Consider the following 20,131-nt stretch of genomic DNA (forward strand, 5'->3'; position numbering starts at 1 on the left):
ATATAATCCAGCAAGAAAATATAAATAAAGCTGGAAACTGAGAGAAAGAAATGTGTGGGGTTCCCTCTTCCCCCATGACAAGGACTGAGATAATAGAAAATATACTTTTGTTGATGTGTGACTACAGATCTGCTTTATGGTAAAAGTAACACTTCATAAACCCACTAACACTAAACAACTAGTCACTAACACAACTGGCCATCACATAGAAATTGCCAGTAAAGGACTTCTGAGGAAAATGTTGAAAATCTTTCATACTTGACATAGCCCAGTGATTCACTAAATGCACTACTTTCCCAGATAGAGACCAACATCTTTACTAGCTAAGAACCCTAACTGCTAAGCGAGGCAAGTCAGATGATCACTTGGTCCCTGGTGGCCACAGTAGAATTGACAGCCCTTAAATTACTGCCTGAGAAGCATATCACATGCCATCTGACAAAAAAATGAGAGGGGGAAAAAACCCTCCAGATTGTGTAACATCATCCATTCCTCCAAGGGGATATGTTTCAGCCTTTCGTGTCTTTAGCCCAAGAAACCAAATAAAAATATATGACTACAAACAACCTGCAAACAGTTCCATATCTATTATACAACTGAAATCATAAGGAATGAGCTTGCTGAAATAACAAATGAACTTGCAATTGCTTTGCTTCAGATAACTCCCATATGTTTTTCAGATATGTTTGGAAAGATAACTTTTTTAGATTAACAAATACCATGTGACACATTCAATTCCCGTCCATTGAGGACTGGGCCCAGTCACAGCTAAAAGCTTTTCCCACTTAGAATATGAATGGAGAACAACACCGCACAAATGGGAAAAATAAAATAAATGTTTACAGTTATGGGAATATGCAAATATGCTGCCTGGTCTCCTAAATGACCTTGTCATACTCCTAGAAACTTTGAATTTCTTCATATGTGACTGCATGTTATGAGGGGGCAGAATGTGGAGAGGAGGGGCAAAGGAAAAATACTTTCCAGGAGCAAGCAAAAGGGTTATCAGAGTTGCAGACATTAGGCATTCTGTACTTGTTTTACCTGGGTGAGAAGAAGCAGCACTTCGGGGTTTGGAACAGGTCCCATATGAGGAGAGATTGAAGAGGCTAGGACTTTTCAGCTTGGAAAAGAGAAGACTAAGGGGGGATATGATAGGTATCATAAAGGTATATAAAATCATGAGTGGTGTGGAGAAAGTGAATAAGGAAAAGTTATTTACTTGTTCCCATAATATAAGAACTAGGGGTCACCAAATGAAATTAATGAGCAGCAGGTTTAAATCAAATAAAAGGAAGTTCTTCACACAGCGCACCCTCAACCTGCGGAACTCCTTGCCTGAGGAGGTTGTGAAGGCTAGGACTATAACAGGGTTTAAAAGAGAACTGAATACATTCATGGAGGTTAAGTCCATTAATGGCTATTAGCCAGGATGGGTAAGGAATGGTGTCCCTAGCCTCTGTCTGTCAGAGGGTGGAGATGGATGGCAGGAAAGAGATTATTTGATCATTGCCTATTAGGTTCACTCCCTCTGGGGCACGTGGCATTGGCCACTGTCAGCAGGCAGGATGCTGGGCTGGATGGACCCTTTGTCTGACCCAGTATGGCCATTCTTATGTTTTACACATTTCCCAATGGATCCACAAATGTATTATTAAGCAATTGAAGGGCTGGAAGTTATACTGATTCTTATTTCTTAATGACATAAAATAAAGTTGTGTTATACTTTGGAGACTAGTGTTTTAAAGTTTTGAGAACTTGCCTCCAATTAAAAAATAACATTTTTAATAGTGAAGAGTTCCTATTAAAGAGAAAATGTGTCCATCCCTTTAAGGGGGACACATTTTCTCACAGTGAATGTGGAGTTTTTCAGTCCCTTTCCCCATGTTCCACAGGCCCATTTAGGGGTGGAAGCTTGAGAAATTGACTTACTCCCAGAAACTATGTCAGCCAGCACTTCCTCTGGTATAATGGTGGTAGATTTGAAAACAGTGCTTGAGAAATATGTGCACTTATCACATGTCCTCTTCTTGAGATTTGTGCATGTATACCTTTAAGAGCTTACTCTATGGCAAGGGTTCTCAATCTCTCTCTTTCTGAGCTCCCACCCCCGCAAAATGCTATAAAAGCTCCACGGACCACAAGTGGTTTTCATCTTATAAAAGCCAGGGCTGGTGTTAGCGAGTAGCAAGCAGGGCAGTTGCCTGGGAACCCATGCCACAGGGCCCCCCGTGAAGCTAAGTTGTTCAGGCTTTGGCTTCAGCCCTGGTGGAGGTGCTCAGGGCCCAGGGCTTCAGCTCTCTGCCCTGGGCCTTAGGGACTCTAACATTGGCCCTGCTCGGTGGATCCCCTGAAACCTGTTTGAGGCCACCCATGCAGCCCCGGACTGCTAGTTGAGAACCACTGCTCTATGGGGCACTCCTATTGGCTCATAAAGTGTGCCTTTGTAGATTAATCACTTTATGGCCAAACTCAGCAAAGGGGTTAAATCAGAGGATTGGATGGTCTTTCAGCCGCAGGTGCTTAGAACTCATCAGCAATCAAAACCACCTCTGATAATTGTTTGGGGGGGCCTACATGACAAGGGCAGTCTCAATGTAATTCTTTGTGGACTGGTGAACACACAACACCATAAACACCATTGCAATTGATAGTGCCTGGCATTCTTTATTTCCAGTTTCAGCAGAGAGGTCATGGATTGTGAATTATCCTTTCACCACCAAGCGGTGGCCCTTCCTGGCCAGGATTGAAGAACAGTGACAAAGCCCTATGGAAGAACCTTGAACTGCTGTTACTCTTGGGCGAAAGCGAGGACTTAGTTGTTCAAGCCTGTCAGTCTGAAAGCAAGAGAAGCAAACAAAATAAAACAATAACCTTCCTAGTATCATACAGTTCCCTAGACGCTTAATGACACTAACGACACTTTGTTCATTGCCAAAGTTAAAGCAAACATTAAAGTAACACTTTGCTCAACACAGCTGCCAGTTTCATCCTCTTTTAAAAGTTTGTTTTAACTCTATGCCGGACCATAACAGTTAATCTAATCTTAAAAAGAGAGATTCAGCTATGTTCTGAAATATTTAACCATATAACTCAAAACTTCAGCTGAAGCCCTGTTCTTCAACAGCCTCAAAACCAGAGTTAATAAAAATGGAGTGGAACTGGTAGGGGTAATGGGTGTGTGGGAGGGAGGCATTTATTTAAAGCCTATGCTGAGTTGATTCATGACAATCACTCTTTTCTTTTTAAATGTCACTGCCACGGATGACTGGTCCAATGTGTGCGATCTAGTTTCATCACAGTGTTTAGTGCACATGTCCATCATGCAGTATGCGACTGTGTAGAGATACTCTTGAGTTTTCATTTCCCTTGGTGTCATTTAATTGCATAGGAGGAGCAGTTTTTACGTTATCTTTTTTTGAGAAACAATCTGAAATTGGTCTTTGTACTGCAGATGCAGTACATGAATAAACGTTAAATGATGGTTAGGCAGGACTCTCATTGGGCCACTGCATCAATAAGATCGGGAAAATGGAACACACATCCTTGCAAAATCTTTTCATTGCTTTAATACTGCATGATCAGCCTTTTTGAAATATCAGGAAAATAGATGCTATAAAACTATGGAGAAGAAAATCACAAGATCATTAGTATTGCGCATTAGTTTTTAAAATTTTTATGATCTTTGAAAAACACCTTTTGAAAGAGACACTATGACGTTAAGGTATTATTTTATTGTCTGTTCACCACTGTCCAGTTGTAGCAGAATTAAATAGGAACAGTCTGATACCGGATCAACTGTTCTTAGTATTAGCTGGGGTGTGTGCGTGGGGGGGGGGACGTTAAACTCCAGACACCAGAATCTATACAGTAGAACATTATCACAATTCTAAATGATGCAAATACTCTGGGTCTCCAACGTTTTTATTATTTTCTGACATAAAAGAGGATACTGTGCTGTAAATATGTCTAGTTACTGTATTAACCATGGTAGCCTTGTTTTAGAATCTCTAAGCCAGATCCATGACACTTTTCTGGATGTGTTGTGCACCTCAAGCAAAGAAAAGCAGCTGAAGAACTGCCACAAAGGGGCAGCCAGGAACTCTCTTTATATAGGATAATTTTCAGGTGATGTAAAGTCAGTCATCTCTACAACAGCATTTCTGGAGTTGTCTGAAATAGGGGCACATTAAAGATAGGCTAAGCACTAGATGAGGCAAGGCCCGAGCATGCTGCATTGCAGCAATCCATGCCAGCGGAACGGTTCCGTGAAAGCCATTACAAGACACAAGTTAGAGAAGGCTTTGGGCTGCTCTAATTTGTTCTAGGCACTGCTTTAATCCATGCCAGCCACAGGATTGGGGGTGGGGAAGAGGAACTGAAAAACTGGCTTTCCCCTCCCACAGCTGCACTGTGTTCTGCTCTGGAGCAGCAGAGCATTTAGCTTTTCGTATCCACAATGTTAGTCCAATGTTTCTTAACAGTTTAGTGGACTATTGAGATTTTATTGATGGTGGACACCAGCCATTTCAACTTTACCCCTTCAGATGATTCATTTGGTCCTTCTAAAAAAGACGACGACAAGGTGGAGGAGGTAATATATTTTATTGGACCAACATCTGTAAAATAAAAATAAAAGCTATTACCACCTCCACCCTGTCTCTCTAATATCCTAGGTCCAACACAGCTATAGCAACACTGCAGACAAAAAAAATAAGAAGTTGGTTTGCCATCAGGTTAAAACACTTAATAATGGTAAATAAATCTGATTGTGAATAAGGATGGCTGTAATAGGGGTGGGGTCTGACAGAATCACTGCACGGCCAGCTTTGCACATTTTTAAAAGGTTGATATTTTTAGGCTTCTTTTCATGTTTCCTGATTTGACAAGAACAGCCCTTTTTGAAAATCTAATTGCTTTTAAACTTCTCAGTACCTTACTGAACCACATTAAGAAAAGGTATCTGGTTTTTTACAAATATATACTGTACTAATCAAACAAAACAATGTAGACAGTCCCCACAGCAAAATATCTTAACTCTGAAATGTCCTAGATCCACTAATGACAAATGAATAACGCAGCTAATCAGAGCTTGCTATATTAGGGGTTAAAATATCATTGCCCTTTGCCCAAAGCCTTTCTGCCATTGTATATTCCTAACTTTTACTTCAAAATTCTCAAGTCAGTTGAAAGCTCTAACAACCATAACTCCACTAATACTTCTCATCACTAGCACTTTTCAGCCACAGATCTCAAAGTACAAAGGTGAGTTAGCATTATTATCCCCATAGCACTGTATTAATATCAATAATCAAAACCAAAAATTGATATTTGCATACCAATCTATTCATTTCTAAGATTTGGGATACATTGTTTTGATTTGAATCACACAGCAAAAGGAGCCGCAATATTCTCAATGGAATTCCGTTGGGTACTTGTTTCTGAAATCAAAGAGCACACATTTCTGGGGGAACAAGGTAATTCAGAAAATAAGGTCTCTTGAAAGCAGCCGACATAGTGCACTGTGATGCAGCCTAATATGGTTGTGCGGAACTCCCACTGTCTACAGTGGGAGTTTTTTCTGAATAAAGTCTGCAGGATTTGGCCCAATGCCCTTCAGTTGAGAAAATCTGGATCTGATTCACCACTGCATTACTGCAGCATTTCTCTATTGCAATCCACGGAGTTACAGCAGCCTAAAACTGGAATATTGCAGGAGTGAGTCTAGCCCCATAAATTTCATCCATCTCTTCTATATTAAAGAAAGCAAGGGATAAAAATCAGTATGCATGTTTCATTCCTCAACTATTATTTCACCAATAACCAGGTGGTAGTGTAAGTTTCACGGTTAAAGGCTGCTAAATTAGACCTACTGGAAAATGAGCCCGGGTAGAAGTTAGTCCTTCCTTCATACCTCTTATGAATGACTCATCTTTAATGGTAACTCTAATTTTATTTCATAACATCTCTCCGCATGAACATTATTCATGTCTTTTTACCGGTTTTTCCCTTCACACAGGAGATCACCATTAATTTAAGTAAGCTGAGAATCAGTTTAAATAGATGGATTCTGTTACTCTCCACTGACACCTCTGCAGTTTATTATGTAAGTAGTTTACTGCAGCGAAGTCATTATGTTGAGTACAACTACCAAATGCCTTCTATTTGTTATACTTCTAAACCAGTGTACAACCACCTTCCTCCCAACACATAATCACTGCTATATCACATCTTCACTTCTACCATTTGTTTTCACTTGACATTTCTCTTCTCTTCTCTTCTGTGTAATACACTGTAGTTTATCACATAAGTGATTTATTACAGGAATCTTACTGTATGAGGGGCAAAACTTGTTTAAAATAAAACCAACAGCTAGAGCAATCCCTTAGGGCAAAATGTACTTTTGCTTAATTTCTCTTCTGTGTATTACACACGATATAATTGCTTAAAACAGAAGCTGCTCATATAAATTTTGCTTGGCACCAAATATCTGGCTTCAGAGAGTACACTCGAGTTACATGCTGTGTTTTGCTACATATCCATTGCACCCCCTAAAGTTACTCAAAGAGGTCACTTTTAGAAATACTCTGAACTGCCTAAAATAAATCAGTTAGTAAGTAAACCACAGTGTTTTGCTAAAGGATATATAAAACAAGCCACAGTATTGCTAAAGGACATTTTATACATGCATGGATTTTGCATTCCTTGCCACCTTTTTTACAATGCACTACATAAAATCAGAGAACCATAGACATTAGGTGTGGAAAAGATCTGCTACATCACTTAGCCCATCCAAATGCCAGTTGGGGATTGTTTCCTTCATTTCCTAATGTTTTGACAAGTCTAGTTTTAAATGTACAATATGTCAAGTAGTGAGGTTTCCACTACTTTCCTCAGGGAAACACATTTATATGACACCTTTCATCCCAAAGGATCTCAAAGTGTTTTATGAAATATGCATACAAATCAATTCCCCACTGGAGTAAAGTCACTTATGAGATATAGGGTGGCAACCAGGGAGAAAATGATGCATAGTACATTGCAAAATTATGGGAGAAAAATTTCTGCGTCACAAACCTCCACACTTATGAAAAGTGATAGGGAATCATAAAGGTTCACAGAAAGCAAACAGGAACTTATTTTTCAAGTAATCTTCTGAATGCTCCCCACACAGTAAACTGCATGGAACCCAAATTAGCTACCTTAAAAAGGAGAAGGACTTAGTCAACTCTGGTGGCATTTGAACATTTGGTTCAAAAAAGCTGAGGTAATTCAACCCTACTGATTAAACCACAAAGCCATCCCCTGTAACAGATTAATCATGGAATGCTGACATATTCTGGAACATGTTGGTTTCTTTGGAGTAGACTGTTACATTGCAGTATCTTCTTTATAGGGTTGAATATTGACCTAATCGTGGTAAACATTGTGCCCCATTGTGGATGGGCTAATATGGTGAGAATAAAACTTCAAGGAATCTCTTAGTGACACGAGTCCATGTTCATGGGGAGAAACTGCTGCAGATTTTATTCTGAATCTGCCTTCCCTATATTCATTTCTGGGTGTGGGAGTTGTTTTCAGAACTTCAACCCCCTAGCACATGATCAGTGTTCAACCAGGAGAAAGTCTCATAAAGGGGGCATGAGTTACGTGTGTACTTGATTAAAAGTACCCTGCTTTGACTGGCAAATAGACCTTGCTTCTTAGTTACCCTTCTCCTGGATACACTCAGACTGTTATCTCAACTGGACTAAGATACTTTGAAACATATTTATGTTATTCAGGAAGACCTGAGTCACAGTAATTATTCTGAAAGATATTTCCACAATAGATTACCACAGAAAACATCTTCTGTGAGTGTTATCTGTGACACCTAGGTAAAGGTCACTTTCTGTAACCATGGCCACTGTCGCAAGACAGGATACCAGGCTAGATGGACCTTTGGTCTGACCCAGTATGGCCATTCTTATGTTCTTAACCTCTCTTTTGGGCGTATCTTAGTCAGGCTATTTACTGTCACCAAGAGGTTGGCACTGTAATGTTTTCTGTCTTGTTCCATGCATGTTAGTCAAGTGAAAAAAATCTTACATACCTGCTTATGTTAATATACCTGCTCCCTCAGGCAGCAGTATAACATGTCACAAGCTAACTGTGGCATGGTACAAGTGCACCCAATAACCACAAACTAGGTGTGTCACATTCTTAGCTCTTCAGAGCTGTTCACATAGCTTTTATTTAAAGTGGAGAAGGTAAAATCTTCTGTTGTAGACAAAATTTAGCAGTTGTGTGTTAAAGTTCAATAGTGACATTAATAACCACTGTCCCCATCTGGCTCATCATCGTGGCCTGTGTTTGTAAGGGAAAAATGGCAAGTCATTTGATTCTGTGTTACTCAATTTTTGTGTGCTGAACTATGCTTTGTTCATTTCTAAGTATTGGTATAAGGAACATGGGTGTAATTTCTTTGGGTTTTGTAAGTTGGAGAACCATTGCATTTTTCATAAGTTGTCAACTCAACACTGCAGATACAATTAATGCAATTCCCAAATATCTGCATTTGTTGGCCTGATGGCATCAGTAATGGGCTGCATTAGAAACGCACAGGCAGACGGATAACTCATCTTTTTCCTATAGCTTAGCTCAGCTCTTCCCAAGTCTCCTCTCAGCAATGAGGTAATATTGGCAGATGACAAATGAATATTGATCATTACCAAACGCCGCCCCCCCAACTCCATTTTCCTCTCATGGCCCAGATTTCAAAAGCCCAGTCAAATATTTCCGGGGGGGAGGGTAGTATTTTTTTACAGTCACAATGTAACATGCTTCCTTAAGTTGCAGTGTGTCTGCCTGTCTATCTAAAAAAAGAGTGAATGAATGCTGGATTCATATCCTTAAGTGATATACTGATTCATGATATGAGAGCAGATTGTATGGTCACAGGCGCACAAAGGGTGGCAACTTCACTATTAGACAAAATAGCTCAAATACAATATGCTGAACACTGAAAACCAGGAAGTATGCTGTACACTAGGTTTGGAAACGAGAATGCTGCACAGTAAGTATCCTAACAGGATATAGCAGTTTACTTTCTTGAGAACACCAGCATCCTCCATTTTTAATCCTGACAGACAATGATCCCTACATATTAAAGTCAATAAAAAACAAAAATAATACCAACAGATGACTTTATGGATGCTATCACAGTGCCATATTTTAAGCTTCTTGTATGATGGCAGTACCACAGGTGATATGTTAGGAGTTACATAGCAATGTAAACTATGGCTCCTTTAGTGAAGGGTTACAATATCTTCAATGAAATGAGACTAGGCCCATTATATACCATAGAAGGAGACAACAGTCATATAAATATCTCCATCCTTTCTATCTAGTTATTTATTCATATATTTTGGCTCAAAAGATTCTTTGATCAAATGTTTATACCAATGACCTGGACAAAGCCAGTCAAGCCAATGTCATGTTGACTTTGGAACCTGACAGCCAGTTCTACAACCATTTATGACATTGAGATGAGAAGCCAGTGCCAAAGCAGCATATTTAAGCCAAGAGCTGCCAGAAATCACATACCCCTCTCTTAAAGTAACTAAAGCCGAAGGATTTGGAACACAAGAGAAATGTTGTTCAGGTAGCACCAGCTGATGTTATACCTTCTAATAATGCCTACCCAATACATATATCTGTACAATACTAGTATGGAGGAAGATTCAGCAGCATATATATCATATGAGCCTTGCATTGTTGTTTACGCTGTTAAATAAGGAAAGGTTCAGGAGGTTGTGAAACACCCCACTTTGTACACATTATTCGGTGTTGCCACTCTATATGCTTGTGTCATACATGGTCTCACCAATTTTGTTTTAGAATTGGTAGAAACCCTACTTTTTTCTGAGTGCAGAAAATCATTATGGCTCTTGAAAAACAGTCAGTGGAAATTGTGTTATCATAGACTCATAGACTCTAGGACTGAAAGGGACCTCGAGAGGTCATCGAGTCCATCGAGACCTCGAGAGGTCATTTGGTCCTGCCCTCATGGCAGGACCAAATACTGTCTAGACCATCCCTAAAAGACATTTATCTAACCTACTCTTAAATATCTCCAGAGATGGAGATTCCACAACTTCCCTAGGCAATCTATTCCAGTGTTTAACTACCCTGACAGTTAGGAACTTTTTCCTAATGTCCAACCTAAATCTCCCTCGCTGCAGTTTAAGCCCATTGCTTCTTGTTCTATCGTTAGAGGCTAAGGTGAACAAGTTTTCTCCCTCCTCCTGATGACACCCTTTTAGATACCTGAAAACTGCTATCATGTCCCTTCTCAGTCTTCTCTTTTCCAAACTAAACAAACCCAATTCCTTCAGCCTTCCTTCATAGGTCATGTTCTCAAGACCTTTAATCATTCTTGTTGCTCTTCTCTGGACCCTCTCCAATTTCTCCACATCTTTCTTGAAATGAGGTGCCCAGAACTGGACACAATACTCCAGTTGAGGCCTAACCAGCGCAGAGTAAAGCGGAAGAATGACTTCTCGTGTCTTGTTTACAACACACCTGTTAATGCATCCCAGAATCACGTTTGCTTTTTTTGCAACAGTATCACACTGTTGACTCATATTAAGCTTGTGGTCCACTATGACCCCTAGATCTCTTTCTGCCATACTCCTTCCTAGACAGTCTCTTTCCATTCTGTATGTGTGAAACTGATTGTTCCTTCCTAAGTGGAGCACTTTGCATTTATCTTTATTGAACTTCATCCTGTTTACCTCAGACCATTTCTCCAATTTGTCCAGATCATTTTGAATTTTGACCCTGTCCTCCAAAGCAGTTGCAATCCCTCCCAGTTTGGTATCGTCCGCAAACTTAATAAGCGTACTTTCTATGCCAACATCTAAATCGTTGATGAAGATATTGAACAGAGCCGGTCCCAAAACAGACCCCTGCAGAACCCACTTGTTATACCTTTCCAGCAGGATTGGGAGCCATTAATAACTACTCTCCCCTTCCTCCCTCTTCCAAAGGATTCTATATCTGTGACGGGCTCAAACTTCAATAATCCCGAGTGGAAAACTCCTGAATCCTTCCCTGATCAAGGGATTGTTGTATTTCTTTCTGCTTTTGAGGAATTTCACAGTGGATAAACTCTCTGAGGAGGGCGGAAAGAGGAACAAGCTTTGCTACTTTACCTATATTTTGTCAGATAAAATAATTGCTTTATATGTTTTTGAACCAACATGGACTTTCTTATTACTTGTATCTGAATGGCAAACGTCACTTCACTGCCTGCCAAATTAAAATGTAACTCCTTGAAAGCTTCTGCGAACTGCTTCTTTAGAGCACAGTGCTCATAAACACCCTCCTGCAATTCAGAGAGATCTTTTTAATAAAATTAACAAAGCTGTCAAAGAAGTATAAATGCAAAATCATTTAAAAAAAATCACAGAATTTCAGAAGCCTTTTGCAACATTTTACAATTGTATTTGCATACAACTGCAGGTCTCCTTTGCACTTGCAATGATGCCCCTTTCAATTTGCATTTAAAAGACAGTAAATTGCAGGGTTCATAAACATTTTTATCGTGATTTATTGAAGACTAGAATGTCACTCTTGTTCTTCACACTTTAGCAGTCCTGGGAATCAGCTGCAGGGTTGTATGTGTAATCTTGCTTTGCCCATAAACTATACAAGAACAAGCCAGTTCTGATTTTTCTTCTTTAAAAGATTTATGGCAACATTTTACATCTATATTTATCTTTCACTTATAATATGACCTATTTTATTCAGCCTCCAAGTTAAAACCAGGTTTCTATGATGCATAAAGTACTTGGCTTGCAAATTAGAACTGTTTAAAGGCAGGTTTCCATTATACCAATGAACAAAGGATTCTCTCCCCAGCCCAAATGCAAAAAAAATAAAAAAATAAAAAAAAAATAAATCCAGAGACAATAGGTTTTATTTGACCAACAGAGAACTTCGCCATGCAAGAAGGTAGTGTTCTATATTTTAATTTAAAAACAAACGCCTACCCTTTCCCCCCCTTCTGCCCCCCACCAAAAGCTTTAGGTTTTGGACATTCTAAAGGTTGCACTTCTTGAAAGACAAAAGGAGAGTTGCAGTTGGGCCTCTAGCAGTCCCCTCCTCCTCCTCAGGCAGCAAAGTCATAAAAGAAGGTAAACAGTGCCAAGAAGTGTTGTTTATAAGGGCAAGGTGATCTTTCCTGCATCCCAGTGAAGTTTTCCCAGAGGGAATCTACAAACCTCCCTGCACAAATAGCATATAAAAGGGGAGGGGGGCAACTTGCACCTCATTTGCCCTTCCAATGACCAAGAGCAGGTATTTCTTTCTACTTTTTTCACATTACAATAATGGCTTCACAGCTCTTGAAAAGAGCGCTAGTGCAACAGCAAATGGTGCATGACACGCTGAAGCCCTGGTCTTTGTCGCAACAGCTCCGCTCCAAAGAAAGTCCTTCCTTACCTTCTTTTCCTTGCCATTAACTGTGATGAAATGAGTTTTTCCCCCTTTTGATTCCCCCCCGCCACTGTCTATTACAGTCTGACCTGATTGCACTTATGCACAGATTATTTCATAGAAGACATCCTTTTATTCAGGTTTGCAAGTTCATGCCTGCAAGGTTATCTCTTCACAAAGCAACACCTCTTTCCTTGTATTCATTTTTTTTTTAAATCTGATCTCATTGATAAGAACAAGACCATTCACATTGCATTTGTCAGATAAGTAGCTCCATGCTGGAGTAATAATTTTTTGCGACTATTGTCAGGGCTCCAGTTAAAATACATCAACCGATAAAAATGCAAGTATTGTAAAAATAACCTTTGCATCAAAAGTGTTGGCCCAACATTTTTTTCTTCAAGGCACATTATGTCCTTCTCCTTAATAGCAATTTATTAGAGCTGCAGCAAGATGCCTTTTTCAAAATTTTAAGCATTATTTTAAAATGTTATCCCTTTTCCAGAGTTGTCATTGGTAGCACTGTACTTGAAGGGGAATAAATATGTAGAGGATCAATGTTCCACTGATTGTTTGAATTAGGTTTTGATTAATTTTAATCAAACGCTTTACTCAATTTTGATATGTAACCATTTCCAGCCATAATAAACAAATGAATCATGTCAAGAGGACTTTAACACTTTGAATAGCAGCACAACAAGGAAACATAGTATATGCGACCTGACATTAATGAGACTTTAGGATCACCAGGAAGCTGATAATGTTTAAGTCTGTTGCAAGAGAAATCTCTACCCACAGTGCAGCTGTGCTAAAAATGACTGAGCAGTCGGTTCTGTGTGAGCAGAAGACACACACACACACACACACAAGGTCAAAGCAGCAGGATGGCAGAAGAAAGAACAAAAAGCCATCGACAGACTAGCCTTTCACAACACTTTGTGACAAAGAGTTGTAAAAAAAGAAACATGGGATTTAGCTGGGAGAGCATGCAAATGTGTTATGTAAATATTAGCAAAAGGCAGATGCTAGAACCACAGCCCCCCTTGTAGCACAAAGAAGCCAGTGCCCAAACTAAAAGACAGCAAAGGTCTCACAGGCAGTGTGCTGAATGGAACAGCACAGGACCCTGTCTCTGTCTCTGAGAGAGGCCCCGGTACACCCAGGCCTGCAGCTGATAACACTGTAATAGTCCTCCTTTGAGGACTGGGGCTCCTGTATGCTGATTACTCATTTATCACACCTGGCAGCCCTGCTGAACTATAATTACTCTTCTCTTATCCTGCTGCACTGTCATGTCCGAGAGGAGAAGAGAGGCAAAGGCTCCTGCTAATGACACATTACCCTCTTGACAAGCACTTGAAGGTTTTATTGTAAATATTCAAGATATAAAACATCTGAGATTCCCTTTTTAATTATAAAAAGCAATTTTCAGTGCCTCCCATCCCCCCACTCCAAATAGTAAAGTTTAGGCACTGCTATCCTCTGCTCACTGCAAACACACTGATTTTTCTTTGTTGTGTTAACTCATTGCTCAGAGGTAACTTCAGTATCTGAGGGAACTTATCACACAGAATGCTTGGGAAATATGTCATTTGAACACACATCACTCTCTCACGAAAGTTCCATTTTCACCCCCAGAAGAGGGGGATGTGCATTTATCTGAAAAAATTATAAATGAAAAAAGCACAGAATAAAGCACAAAATGGATAAAGAGTGAGCTGTTTATTGCATGATTTTTAGAAGATGAGTCTCTTACCAAAGGAAAGAGCCTTCCGAAACGAAACATTACAAATGTATGTGTTCTTACTGGAAATGCAGCCTTAGTATGTGTAGCTCCCTAAACTGCTCGGAGGGGGGCATGAAGCCCTGGAATAATAATCCCACTATCAGACAGGGAGTGGTCAGGATCTGCAGAGATTACACAGAGCCCCCCAAAGGTGGGGCTCCTAAACATTCACTTGCAGTGTATGTGTTTAAAGCCAGTCTGGGTTATATCCTCACTAAGTACTTAAATATTGTGATGAGAGAATCTGCCCATTATTTTAGTAATAATCAGAGTTCATTTATTCACCATCTCCTTGAAGGCTGATTGCCTTTTTCCAGAGGGGGAACATGCCTAGACATCTTTATTGGGCCACTTTGAAGCCCATCTGCTGATGTGATTTCTTCCATTTAGCTTTTCCTTTGCTTAACTATTAGATTGCCATATAGGAACGTGAGTGCCCTTCTATAACATTCATCTGAGTGATGGGAGGAAAACACAGAAAAGGCCAGCAGCCAAATGTTTAATAATATCTCTAAAAGTGCTAGAAAAAAATCGAAATACATAATTGACAGAGAAAAGCACCTTGGGATGAATGCACATAACTGACACCTAATCCTAACACTCAAATCGTATCTGATACACCTGTAGTTTATTGTCCAGGTAGAAATGCTAGGCCTCCAGATTTAACTGTGTTCCCACATGTAAAAGACCTGGTTTAAGATTTGCCCTTACTGTTTTACAGGGCTGCTATGAAGGCTCATATTATTATTATATAAAATCCATGATGCAGGTGTGATGTATCCTTTTTATTTTTTTTGTACAGATCAGAGGAGTACCAGAGTGGCCTGCGTCATACTGAAGAGAGGATGTAGTGTGAGAAACTCAACACAAGGAAAACTGCTACACATTTTTTGAGGTACGTAAAATTGAAATGGATCAAGGAAGTGGTGTCCAGATCCAGATCTGGATTTACATTTAGGGCAGTGTTTGGGTCAGAGGCCAAGTCAGGGTTAGAATTCAAGTTCAATGGCACTAAAAATCCCAAAATGTTTTCAGCCCAAGGTGGTGGAAGTCTTATGAGACCACCTCTTTTTGTGAGTTATCACATACTTTCAATTCAGAAGCTCAATATAGTCCCCTTCTGGTCTTAGATCTCACAAGGATCAAAACATAAATCATTACTGGCAAATTCAAATTTCCTGAAACTCAAAGGAGTTTGGATGTGAGGCTTCTGATTTGGTCATCTCTAATAGAAATATACTGGGATCTTGTTTATATGTAGGAAATCTTACTACTATTGTTGAGTACATTCTCAGATGAAAAGTTATACAGTTAATATAGATGCTTTTCTATTAAAACACGAGTAGAAGTGGGTATTGGATGACCCAATAGGATTTTCCCCCCACCTCTCTAATTGAAAGGATTGTCTGAAAATACATGTGCATCTTGTGTTGTCATTTCACTTCAGATAAAATGGGGAGAAAGAAAAGAAAAGAAAAAAAGTCTGAAGAACAAAAATAAAGGGTAGAAGATTCCGGGAAGGGATAGAACAAAAACTATTGTTTTACAGCATTAGAGTGTAAAAAAAGCCCATGCAATTGTATGCACAAAAATACACATATAAAATGCATGCATTAATACCATGATTGGGCAAAAAACTGATTGCTTGCATTGGTGGGTCTAACTTGCCATTTCTAGTGCACATACCGCAAATCAGCGTGCAAATAAATTAAAGGTGCAAACTAGTCATGCAATAGTGTGAGCAGACCGTTGTGTCTAACTCTGATCTTCTTAAATGTATGGACACTACTCATTACCTACTTCCATACTGGCATACAATACTCTGGGAAACATATGGCTGCCATCAAATACTCTGGTGAACTCTGGAAATTATTTTCCCTACACCTCTTTGTCTTGAGCCCCTCTGCTGGCTTTCCTTTCAATTAAAGAACTTACAGGGAACAAGTGATGGAAAAGGGATATTCTGAACCAAAAACAGAGGATAATATATTCTTTTCACTATCCCTTCCAGGTGCCCACTACCAAATTGTTGTACATGAAGACTACGGATCCCAAAGACCATGATTAAAGCTAAGATTTTGTCATGGTTATTTTTAGAAAAAGTTGTGGACCGGTCACAGACAATAAACAAAAATTCATGGAAGCTGTGACCTGTCTGTGACTTTTGCTGCTGTGGCTCAGTGGTTTCCCCCACCACCCTGGTGGCTGGGAGCTGTGGAGTTCCCCCTCCTCTCATGGTGGCTGGGAGCTGCAGGGTGACCATATTTCCCAAAGAGAAATTGGGACATTCCTGCTGCTCGCCCAAGGCATCCCCTTCCCCTCATGCGAGGCTGTAGCCCGTCACTGGAACCCTGAGGAGGGCCCCCTCAGGAGTCTGTCACCTGTCACTGGAACTTTGCAGGGGGCCCTCTGTCACTTGTCGCTGGAACTCTGCCAGGGCCCAACTGGCAGGGGAGGATCTAGGTATTTTGCCGCCCCAAGCATGGCAGGCAGGCTGCCTTCGGTGGCTTGCCTGCAGGAGGTCCTGGGTCCCGCGGATTTGGCAGCAGCCTGCGGGCGGTCCGCCAAAGCCGCGGGACCAGGGGACCCTCTGCAGGCATGCCGCCAAAGGCAACCTGCCTACCGCCCTCGCAGCAACCAGCAGACCGCCCCCCGTGGCTTGCCGCCTCAGGCACGCGCTTGGTGTGCTGGTGCCTGGAGCCGCCCCTGCCCACTGGCAGTCAGCTCCAGAGTTCTGCAGGCCCTGGGGCTGAAGCAGAGAATGTCATAGAAGTCTCTGGAAGTCACGGATCCCTAACTTCCATGACCTCCGTGACATAAACGTAGCCTTATCCATGATCCATACTGATCGGAGAAGTTCAAGACAGAATACTGCATACCAGGCTCTGTAGTGATCATGCTGTGTACCTCTTTATTATAGTTCAAAATGGATACAATTTGCTTCTTCTCCTCCTCTTCCCCTCTCTATTTTCATTCCACAGTCTAAATACAGTTCTCAGTGTCGAAAGTCTGAGTGGCCCTAAAATAAGAAGTTATGTGTAAGATGGACACTAGCTATTCTTGAAAGGGAAATTGATGCATTAGACATCAAAAACTAATGTCCTGGTCTCTTGCCTAGTTGGCTTAACAAGCTTAATGCCTCTGATAGCGATTCTGACAAGAGTAGGCATGGGTTTCTTGTCAAGCACAAAGTAGCATGTGTGATTGCCGAGAAAACAGCAGAACACACTGCTGTGGAAATTGCAAACATTTAATGAATTTAAACGTCCTGCCAAATAGATGTACATGAGGATTGAAAATGGCAGCAATAAAAGTCACTCAGACTTATACATATCAGGTCAAGGTGGGGCTTAGAGAGTGCTCATGATTTAAAAAGTGGCTACTGCAGCTATTTTGTAACAAATCACAGGGATTTATACATATCACTGACTGAGTCCGCTGTAAGATACTTGGCGGTAATTAGACAAAAGTTATTCAATTATCTTAGAGAGGAATGATTCAAAATGAGTATCACACTACTAGTTACTAAGCAAACCCCAAATATTCAAGCTCAATAAAAGACAGTGTGTTGAGCATGGGTAAAACTGAGCCATTATCATTCAACATGCTCTTAAGAGAAGATTTGAAGTGGTCAGGTTTCAAATGACCATTTTTTTCAGACTTTTAAAAATCATTTTAGGTTCCTAGACTGAAATATCAAACAGTCCTGCTGAACGAGAATTATTCTACTTCTATCTCTTTCTGCCTTCTTCTGTCAGAAAGCTACGGAGCATACAATTGCAGTGCACAGCTAATTGCTAACTCCCGAGTCTAGTCACTGTGGGAATCTGTCAGTTAAAGTCTAAAGACACATACACACACACTATGAAAATGAACATACATAAGTCTTCCTGTGAACGGAATGCAGCCAACATTTTGATGTTTAATTGGCTGGGTCCGGTTTACTAGTGCACAAATGTATTTCAGCAATGGCATACTGTACTCTGGCTCTTTCTGACAGATCTATTTAGTCAAAAGGTGGTGTATTTTCCCAAGGTAATTGCTCAGACTCATGCTTTTCAAAGTCAAACTGATTCAAACTTTGCTTATTCACCTTTAGCAGACACACAAGCAAGACTGTTTGAAAGCAAATGAAAAATCCATAGATCAATGTGCAGAGCCTTTCCTACACAGTAGCATAGAGGGACCCTATTTCAAAGGGGGTGGGTTGTCAGTGGCAGTTACTGCCAGCATCTTTTTAAATATACATTTTTTAGCGTAATGCAGGTCTTTGAGATAATGAAGGGTGTGCAATAACATTATTATCTACCAAGAAAAATATATACATGGCTGAACTGGTTAAACTCACTCACACACACACACACACACACACACACACACACACACACACACACACACACACACACACACACACACACACACACACACACACACACACACACACACACACACACACTGCCTGGGTTAAAAAATTATCTAGACATTGATAGGGAAAAGCTGGCAAGAAAGAAAATATTATTTTTAGAGAAGGAGACCCTGTGGGAGGGAGCATGCATGGTTCAATGGTTCTGTTAGCTAGAGTAGGAACTGGAAGTCAGGAGATCCAGACTGGTGCTGCTACCGACTTGTTGTATGACCTTGGGCAAGACACTTCACCTCTGAGCCTCAGGCTCCTCATCTGTAAAATGATGATAACAGTACTTCTGTCATGGTCTCCGGTAATAGATAGCTGTAGATGTATCTGCTTGCCTGGTAAAATAGGCTTCAGTGCCTTTGAAGCAGAAACTAAACTAGCTGCTCATAGCAAGTGTACAGAATAGTATCCTTTTTGACAGTCTCAGGACACATATTGCTTCCTTTTTTCCCCTTCAAAATGGAATAACTTCCAGAAGGGTTTGATCTTCATCAAGTAAGTACTCAAAGTTATTTTTGATAACTGATGCATCCCCTATGGCCTTAATAGCATACATGTGACAGTCTAAGAAGAATCCAGCTTGAGGAGGAGCTTACTCTGAAGCTGGAAGTCATACCAACATCAGTGACTGATAACAGGCAATTCTCACAGGTAGTGTAGTTCAGAAATAAGATCCCTTGGAGTATGATGTGGGCAGAAAAACAAACCACCAAATCCCTCATCCACCCTGTTGTGATCTTTAGAGTTTCCAGCTGTAGATGGTGCTGTCAAATTTTCCTAGCAATCTCCATCAATCCTTAGGCCTCCTTGACTTTATCTTTCCAGGGCATCAAGGAGTTGGCATCAGGGCACATCTGGAGCTAGAGCATCTCAAGAAAGAAGAGAAGATCAGTTGGATGCACTTAAATTTAAAATGCTTCTTTGGGGCCCCCTCCCTAGAGTTTTTCAGCACCTTCAAGCCCTTCCTTTGAAAGAAGACGATAGCAAGGACACAGTGGTACTCAGAGCGAATAGCACTAGTCAGCATCTCTTTAGTCTGAGTGCAAATCAAATGTACAGGACCCACTCGTGCTTGAAGTATGGGTAGTTTCTCCCTTTTCTTTTCCTTTTATTCCTATTTCTGCTCCTGCATTCCAAAAGTATAAGCTGATCCTGCAGCACTAAAACGTTTTAAGTTTAAAAGACTAGCAAGCCACTCCTCAGTCCAAGAATGGTATAATTTCAGGGGTGCCAAAACAGGGCATGAAAGTTATTATTGTGGAGAGGCTCAGGACCCTTTCTGGATCTGTCAACATCCATTTAACTATCAAGAGAGACCTCACGGCAAAATAAAAAAATGCTGTCAAGTTAAATCGAGGCTGAATTTTAGAATCCTTCAAAGATGTAACCTAATAGTGGGATGTTAAGGAATTCTTGCCGCATATACCATCTATCTCCAGTCTGTATTATTT

General features: G+C 40.5%; 1 protein-coding gene across 4 annotated transcripts in view; it reads right to left on the reverse strand.

Moving 5' to 3' along the window:
- Nucleotides 1-20,131, reverse strand: part of WWOX (WW domain containing oxidoreductase) — a 696,419-nt gene that overhangs the window by 128,873 nt on the left and 547,415 nt on the right. Inside the window, exon 9 of one of the 4 annotated variants that reach the window (XM_050922873.1) lies at nt 2,690-2,837. The exons of 2 other annotated variants lie outside the window; for them this stretch is intronic. In XM_050922873.1, coding sequence (XP_050778830.1) covers nt 2,706-2,837 — 132 coding nt within the window. In that variant the 3' untranslated portion in view covers nt 2,690-2,705. Of the gene's footprint in view, nt 1-2,689; nt 2,838-17,190; nt 17,286-20,131 lie in introns of those variants that run through there. One more of the 4 variants, XM_050922882.1, reaches the window with a different exon arrangement.

This window comes from Gopherus flavomarginatus, chromosome 14 (genome assembly GCF_025201925.1).
Source record: "Gopherus flavomarginatus isolate rGopFla2 chromosome 14, rGopFla2.mat.asm, whole genome shotgun sequence".
Classification (NCBI taxonomy): domain Eukaryota; kingdom Metazoa; phylum Chordata; order Testudines; family Testudinidae; genus Gopherus; species Gopherus flavomarginatus.